Here is an 8,890-nt window from a genome sequence, read left to right as displayed (position 1 = left end):
AGATCATTCTTTTTTAAACGGCGGGAGTATATTTTTTGTGATTTCTTTTGAGTAATAACTTTTAGTTTTTGTTGGGTTAACGTCTTTAATTAAATTACACATGCATCGTACATATCCTAAACTAGTATATATATATATATACACACACGCACACACATACATATACACACTTTTTCTTGAGAAAAACTTAAGGTTTCTCCACAAAGTGGGGTTTTAGACCACCAACAGTATTAAGCCGTCCCTGACAACATAGCCAATATAATTTCACAAAATCTCAAAAGAAACATTTACCAGCGCCTAATATTACAACAAACAACATTAGATGAACACGAGTTACTGATAAATTAAAGTGATACCATATGCTACTTTCTAATATTTGAGAACTTTTGTTCATTTGAGATATTTACGGCCACAATAGCCATAAATTGTTTTAGACCACGCGCTCAAACACCTCTTTTCTTCTTAAACTCCATGCCCGGCCAAACATCATAAATTGGGGCAAGAGTTTTAATTACTCATAATCGGTGATAAAGTTGCATATGAAAGTGTCATATGTCTACTAAGTAATTATCTGGCCAGCAACCACTTGGCCATCTCTCTGAAAGACTATCTATTTTATTCCTCCGAATTAGATAAAAGACAAGTGGGGAGAGAAGCGCCATGAAATTAGCCAATATTGCACGTCCATTTTAGTTCCCGGCCTTGTGAACGTAATTACTAAACATACACATCAGAATATGCAAATTGAAGACACTCTGCAGGTACAATTATCTAAGCAATCTACTGGTCTGGTTCATTTAAGATAATTGGCCAACCTTAAGAGGGCTTCTCACTCACCTTCAATGCAACAACCATTGTGTTATTATACTTGTGGAAGGAAAAGTGAAGAGACAGATGTGAAAATTTCAAAAACTAAGCAGCATTGGATGCATTATTATGCAAAAATGGAGGAAGATGATGCTCCAAAACAGCCAATAGTTCTCTTCCTTGGTTTACCTCTTCCAGCACTACACCGTCAAGTCTTTTTGCTGCTTCCACAAGTTGGCCCCTAAGTCTTTGTGATAACAAGCAACCCCCTGCCTTGACACATTCCCTATACAGTGGCAGGTATGTTATTGCTATCCGCAAGGGCCCCGGGAGGTCCCTCAAACACACGGGAGATTCGCCCCATTTCAAAATACGCACGATGTTCCAGTAGTGTTCCTGTCCTTGCCTAAGTCCGTCTGAGAAAGCAGCTTCCGACCAATGCTCTCGAAGGAAAGACCTAAGCTCGGGAGCGACAGCCTCGTCATCGGACTTAGCGATGCTGTCCGCAACAGCATAAGTGGCAGCAGGATCGCCGAGGAAGTCTGAACTTAGGAGAAATGCTACTCCATCAAGAGACCCACTACTTCTTTCACCAGCAGCCTTAAGAATCTCAATGCTTAAGGCAGCAAGAACATGCTGAGGAACGTGAGGAAGGAGATATTGTGCAACTTCAACCTGACTACTGGAAGTAGCAGCTGTGAGGGCCAGACATAGTTCCATGTCTCTGCAACCTCTTTTAACAAACCAGTCAACTACCTGCATGGAGCCCCTTTCGGCAGCTCTCATCAAAGGTCCCAAGAATGCCATGGCGTTCCCTTCTTCCACTAAACATTCCATAGTTGCAATTTTACCATAATGGGAAGCAAATCCCAAAGCAAGGTCGACATCAACATCCAAGCTATTCCTTTGAGCAATCTATAAGAGAAAACAACCAACCAAAGATGAGAATGATAGACAGCCCCACTCTCCAAATATGTCGAGAGAAGAGAAAACATCAACAAAAAAGCAAGAAATATCAACAAAAAACACTTTATCCAAAATTCTAGCCCCGCCAATCATACAAAGAAATGGTGAAAAGAAGCATTATACACCAAGGCTGACCAGAATGAGATACAAACCCAAGTAAACTGCCACGAAATACGAACAGTGCAAACATTATACAAGTTTATCAGCATCACAATAATGATGGTTCATCAGAACATGGAGCATAAGTAAGCTGTAGTAAAAAATAAAGCAGAATATTCTTGATTATATAAAAACCATCTGCATGTCAGTTCCCAACGAAAATAATTCTAAACAATACACCCCAATCAATAATGCAAGATAATAACTCACAACATTTATAATTTCAATGAATTTTAACCTCTCCCTCTCTCATGGATCTGTGTCATGCCTATCACAGTCACTTAACTGGACCACCACGGCACCACGAAGCCCACAATCTAGAGGAGCAATTAAAACTCTCCAAATCTAAATAGCTTAAAAACACATAGTAATGCCCAGTAACTGAGTATCTATATTGAAGATGGCAATATCACCAACTTCTCCCTTGCAGCAAAATGAACTTTGGCATACAAAATGTTGGCTCAATTTCTGATTTTCTGTCTTTTCGAAAGGAAAAATACATGTCAGTAGCCAGTTCCGGATTAGTTACATGGTAAAATTCAAGAGGCAAAAAGTTTAATTTCATACACAATATCTGCAAGGTTGCAATGATATACTAATAACCTGGTTATTGAATTATTTCCTCCTCATTTAGCATCTCCTACTCTGCTAATGTAAAAACAACAACAACATACCCAGTGTACTCCCACAAAGTGGGGTCTGGGGATGGTAAAGTGTACGCAGTCCATACCACTACCGCAGATGAAGTAGAGAGGCCCTACTCTGCTAATAAATGAACATACTATAACAGACATACACACACATGACCACTCTGGGATGTTATAAGCAGAGAAAGCAGAAAGACGATGTGATTAGATACACCTAAAGGGAAAAGAACACTACGTGATTTCTCCTCTTCTACCTTGGTGGCAAAGTTATCTAGAGATACCTGGTAGCAGTTACCCGATAGAATAATAGAGGTGCCGCAAACTGGCTCAGACACCACTATTATTAAAGGGAACAAAAGTGGTACTGCTACTACTATTTTTTACAGTAGAGTTTATGCTACTTCTTTGAGGCATTAAATTACATTTCAACTTTTCTTCTCTGTTTAATTACTTTAGATGCTTTCGTAATCTTTATACTGATGCTCACTTATTGAAATAAAAATTTGTAATGTCTGAACCTAATAATTTGATGGAAAACGCCGCTCATATTTTCTTGCTTGATAGTCCTAATAATGTCTATTTGCACCACATGCAACAAGTCAAATATAAAAACTAACATTTTGTCCTACTCTAGCCATATCGTCATTTCAAATTTTGTTTCTTAATGTTCGTCCGTACCCAAACAAAGTCTAGAAAATATTGTAGTATATTAATGCGATAGGTTGGCAACCATCAAAACAATAGTCGAACTAAGATGAATCTTGTTAATAAATAATTTGTTGGAATATACCAATTTCAAACCTTAATGGTATGCATTAGCAAATGTTAGAGTTAGTATAGGTAATGAGTCTTGTGCAGAAAAGGGAACATCATAAAGGCCAAAAGATACCAATCTACTGTAATTTCAATTGACTTTCTGTCTAACAAATCACTCCAGCATGCGGCAGTATATTTGGATGTTTTTAACTTTTAACTGCCCTTTCTTTAGGAGAAGGAGGCACGTGTCAGTTTTGTGGTGTATATGCATTTTCTTTACTTCTTTACGTTTCAGTTGCTTTTTGACTAATTGAAACTGGAGTAGATGGAAATAATAACAGTACTTCCTAAGCCATAGTACTTTCTGACTTGAAGTTAAGGGCGAAAAGAAAAAATGTCGGGACAAAACAAGCATTACAAGTGACATAATATATCAAGAACCATAGGAACACAGTAATCTTGGAGAAATACTAGGAACGTTCTAAAGGCAAGAGTAGAAACATAAACAATAACGCTTGTATACCTGCAAGAGAATGCGGACAAGCTCAGTGCTCCCAAAACGTGATGCTTCAAGAAAACATTGATTGACATTGTCTGCACCGCCCTCCACCAACATGCCAAGCAATCCTTGGATTGCAGTTGCTGAAATACCTGATGCCCAGCCAGGGTCAAATGAGCTAGAGAAGAGTGTAAGTGGGAAGCAAGCTGCATCAAATGCTTCTGTGAAGTCCTTTCCTGTAAGGTGGTTCCCAGCAAGATCAAGGAAGGTCTTGAAAGCCGACAACTGTAGTTGTATTTCTACAGCAGCATTGTTCCCAGCCCTATCCCTGTTCCCCTGGCAGCGCGAATGGAAACCAATACATTTTAGAGCCCACTCAGTGAACTTCTGGACCTTAGCACCAGCTTCTGCCTTCAAAATTACATCCCCATTGCACTCTTGAAGTCGTTCATGTAACCTGCTAATAGCAGTTGTGAAAATCCAACATGAGCGACACAAGCACCCAGCATAAGGCATGCAAATTGACATGAAGCAAAAAAAAGGGAAGGAAAGAAAAACAAAATGAAAAGTTAAAACTGCAACTCTTAAACTATTACCCATTGAAATCCTAAACATGAAGATCATAATAACCTCAACAGTAACCTCATCAAAGAAATTCTAATATTAGACAATCAAAATTATATAAAGATTCTTTTATTTACCTTACCGATAAACAAATGCATGTTCCTAATGCTTACAATGTCTGGAGAAGACTGAAAGTAGAAATTTCAGCATGAAGAATTAGGGAAAATATGAATTTCATGGATTGTTCGAGGCAGAGAAGCTAGTAAGATGCTCCTTCAAGGGAACGAATATGACTCTTAGGGTCAGTAAGACATGCCGGCAAGAAATTATATTTATGAGAAGAGCTTTCTAAAGCTATGCCAAGGAAGACATCCAGTGAATTGTACCTGGAAATCCAAATTCATGGTTTTGGGAGAACTTAAAATTAGAAACAAGCATGCCCCAATGTGCAATATTTGCACTAATTTGAGCATAATTGCATATTTAAGAGATGAGGAGACATCAACATAGTTGTTTCGACATCATGGTGGGAAGTTCTGAGTCTTCTGACATGGTTCGGAATTTATTGGGCGATGCCAAGCGATGTAAAAGGTTTAATTGTTCAGCTGGAGGTGCGGAAGAAGAAGTCGAAGAAGCAGGACTTCGAATGTTGCTCCACAAGCACTGATGTGGGTCATTTCAAGAGAATGAGACGGGTGATCTTTTGAGGGCGTGGAGATGAATTTTGTAATGTTAAGGAGTAGTCTCTTATATCTTATTTCTTTTTAGTGCACCCATGAGGTTCCTTGTTGTATAGATGATTGGATTTGCTTTTGAAAACCATCTCTTTTTGTAGGTTTTCTACTTCTCTGATATACCTCTCGTGATTTCCCCACTTTTAATGAAGTTGATTTACTTTATCAAAAAAAAAAAAAGATATGCGCAAACATTGAAGAGTAAATTGATTATCCTTTGTACTTTTTTTACCATCAAAGACTAAATTCAAGTTATTAAAGTCTTAGTTCAATCAGACAAATGATGTATAGGGAAAAGGCATAATCTCTGACCTTTGTGCCATTACAGTCACAGTATCTGTGAGGCTCATGGTTCGACTTTGGCAAGCAGAAACACAAGAGGCAAGAAATGAAGTCCTTAGGGCTGCCCGAGTGAAATCAAAAGCACCATTAGAAATGATCTTCTTAATCAGCCCTGTTATCCCATACAACTCTTCTTGCGTACTTAAAAACCATATCGAGTCTAAAGCAATGCACAATGAATCATTTAGAGTTTGGGGATCAGCCAGTAGAATCAAACTCTCTGCAAGTTCCCAATCATGGCAACTCACAGCACCCTGAAACAATCGCCCTAACTCAATCCTCTCTTGTCTATTAAGCTTCTTCTCGTGTCTAGATTTCTCATTTTTTCCAATCTCACCGTCTGAACTAGCCAATCTGGCTTTAAGTTTATTAACTCCACAATTACACCCTCCTACTACTACGGCAGATGATCTAAAGTCCTTACATACAATCGGAGATTCTCCAGAAAAGACCACGTTAACATTGCTTCCTTCACCATTCTCTGACGGAAAACCTACAATCTCATTGCTTACACTAGGTGTTCCTCCATTCTCACAGGATTCCACTTCCATCCCGAAACACTGAGACTCTTCCGCATTAATCTTGATCTCACTTTCCAACTGTTCACTTCCTTCAACAAAAATAATTCCATCTTCTTCCATTTTTACCAATCAATCGAACACCCAAAACACTCCAAACAACTAAAACAATCAATTCTTCCAACCAACACCCATAAGCTAAATTAAATAGCCTTAATAAATACACTCAAAATCCCAAAATTTAAACAAAGCCCTCCTTTAGCAAATTTTGCACAATACCAAAACTGTTTTTCACTCTCCTTCTCTACCACAAACAAAAACAAACCCCCCAAAAATGAAGCCAAAAAAAGAGACCTTTACCTCCCCAAATCAAAATATAACAACAAATTTAAACAACGTCTCCTCCTTTACCAAATTTTACACAATACCCAAAAATCAAGCCAATGAAAGATCAAACTCCATCAAACCAAAAAAAAGACACACCTTCACCCCTCCATTTTCAACAACAACAAAAGGATTAAAGAAGCCCTCAAATCAACATATAACACCAAAATTAGACAATACCCAAAATTGCTTTTTGCCCAAAAATTAAGTTAATAAAAGATCCAACTCCATCAAACCAAAAAAGAGATCTTTACATCCATTTCAAGAACAGCAAAAGGATCAAAGAAACCCCAAATCAACAAACAACTGTAAAAATTATACCAAAAAATACCAGCTCATCATCATCATAGACCCTAAAACCCCTTTAACATCAACAAATCAATATCCAAACCTACAAGACAACAAATTCCCATCAGCAACAAAAAGGATATGCAGAAAAAGCAAAAAAATCAACCAAAAAATATTAAAAAGGCAAAAACTTTGCAATTTATTTTTTGATTTATAAAAAATACAAATAATTAGGATTATTAACCAAAAAAAAAAAGGGGGAGAGGAAAAAGGGGAAGGGAAAATGGGTGCAAAAAAATGGAGAAGAGAAGAAAACCTGAATAATAATTAGTGGGAGAGAAAGTGAGAAAACCCTTTGCCCCTTGTTGTTCTTGGATGGTTAAGAGTATTTTGCCTTTTTATGTGTTTTTATTTTATCTTTCTTCTTTATTTTTCTCCTGCTATCTTTTGTTTTTTAATTTCAGATTTTCTTTTTCCTAATTCATGGAATCTTAATAATAATAGTACCCCACAGAATAAGATTTGAAGAAAAACCGGAAATTGAAAGAATAAGTAAAAAATGTATGGAATCAATTTAGTTTAAAAATTGAACAAATGGGCACTGTCATCTTTTGCTTTACTTGGTATCATTTGGTATGCGAATTAAATTGTTCAGAAATTATAAATCTGAAATAATATAATTTATGTATTAATTTATTTATTTAATATGGAAATATAATAAAATAATCTTAAATTGCATAGCATAAGGTGAGATATACTAAAATAAGTTTGGAATAAGATATATTATACGTTTGATAAATTTTAAATTTATATTATTTATTAAATATGATATAAATTTTATTTTATATTTAATTATGAGTTGTTTTACTTTATCCCGCGTATCAAACAAGTACATGTATAATACTATTCGTATGAGTTTTAACTCTTTTACACGGATAATTTGTAATTTTCACATTATCATGCTAAAGTGAAACAAAAAGAATACTACTAATTGGCTAATTGCTTATAGTATTACTTCTTTTTTTTCAATTTCAATTTGTTTGTAGTGTATTTTAAAAAGAATATTTATTTCTTTTTTAGTAATAATTTAATTTTAATTTTTCACTGAAAATTATAAGATTATATGATATTTTAATTATATTTAACATATCTTTAATTAAAAATTATAAAATTTAAAATTTTCTATTATTTTCTTAAATTTCTCGTTATTCTTTTCCTTTTTAGCTCGAGCTTCGTTCATTTAGGTAGTAAGAATAATCTTTTCATTTCATTTGGTTCAAGAGATCTTTAATTCATTTTATAAAGAAAAAAAAGATATTCTTTTGTAATTAATAAAAGGAAAGAACTGTCTTTTTAACTTTCACGAGAATAATATAATGGAGGACAGCACGAATATTTTCCTTGAGTATATATAAAAGTTTTTCATATACATAAGTTTATGTCATAATTGTTTTGTAATAATATGCTTGAAGATTGTGAATAAAAAAGAAAAAGAGAAAACTACAAAAATAAATTGGACAGACAAGAGTGGAATGAGTCATGAAAGTGAGAGTTCCCCTTACTATAACACACACCACAAAAGGTTGCCCCCTCCATGGGCCCCACTTCTCCCCACTACAATCATTACACAAACTCGCACCCTCACGCTCTCCCTTGTCCTTTTTTAATACTACCTCAGTTTAAATAAAAATGACATTTTTTTTTAATCTATTATAAAAAAAAAAAAATTATAATACTTTAATTTTAACTTTTCATGTAATATATTTAAGATTATAAGATTAAAAAATATTTTAATATATTTCACACAATTTTAATTTAATGTCACAAGATTCAAAAATCTTATTCATTTTCTTAAATTATGTGTCAAGTCAAAGTAGGTCATTTTTTTAAACGGAGGAAGTAACTACTAGTTTAACCACATGTATCTCGCACGTATAATCTTTGATTATTTAAAATTAAATAATTTTATCTATTGTGAAGATTTTTAATGAAATACCAAAAGTTTAAATTACTTATTAAAAATCCTTCATAGTTTAATCTAATAATATAAGCATAACATATACGAAGTATTTCATTATAAGCACATATATATTTTACCACCAGAAATTTTAAGTAATTAATGGATCATCATTTTTGAGTTTATCATACAGTATCTCTTTACTGTCAGAGGATAAGAGAGACGCATCGATTTAAATCATACTTATAATATGATTATTTTTTTATTTT

The 8,890-nt window shown here is 34.7% G+C and overlaps 1 protein-coding gene across 1 annotated transcript; it reads right to left on the bottom strand.

Annotated features, from left to right (window-relative positions):
- Nucleotides 1-666: 666 nt before the first annotated feature.
- LOC107847180 (ankyrin repeat protein SKIP35) lies at nt 667-7,215 on the bottom strand. The gene is made up of 4 exons (XM_016691408.2): nt 6,981-7,215; nt 5,445-6,767; nt 3,859-4,291; nt 667-1,722 (listed from the first exon to the last, which is right to left on the bottom strand). The coding sequence occupies exons 2-4, from the start codon at nt 6,113-6,115 to the stop codon at nt 913-915; spliced, it is 1,914 nt and encodes a 637-aa protein (XP_016546894.1). The 5' UTR covers nt 6,116-6,767; nt 6,981-7,215; the 3' UTR covers nt 667-912.
- Nucleotides 7,216-8,890: the final 1,675 nt, after the last annotated feature.

This window comes from Capsicum annuum, chromosome 8 (assembly GCF_002878395.1).
Source record: "Capsicum annuum cultivar UCD-10X-F1 chromosome 8, UCD10Xv1.1, whole genome shotgun sequence".
Taxonomy (NCBI): domain Eukaryota; kingdom Viridiplantae; phylum Streptophyta; class Magnoliopsida; order Solanales; family Solanaceae; genus Capsicum; species Capsicum annuum.
The sequence above is the reverse complement of the archived record's forward strand: the minus strand, read 5'-3'. Positions and strand labels throughout refer to the sequence as shown.

What these genes read in the sequence shown, in the direction of transcription:
- LOC107847180 (XM_016691408.2), bottom strand. Translation starts at nt 6,115, where the DNA reads ATGGAAGAAGATGGAATTATTTTTGTTGAAGGAAGTGAACAGTTGGAA. An exon ending in GTGACTGTAATGGCACAAAG is followed by an intron (nt 4,292 to 5,444) that starts GTCAGAGATTAT and finishes TGCTATTAGCAG; the next exon opens with GTTACATGAACGACTTCAAG. An exon ending in TTGTCCGCATTCTCTTGCAG is followed by an intron (nt 1,723 to 3,858) that starts GTATACAAGCGT and finishes TTTCTCTTATAG; the next exon opens with ATTGCTCAAAGGAATAGCTT.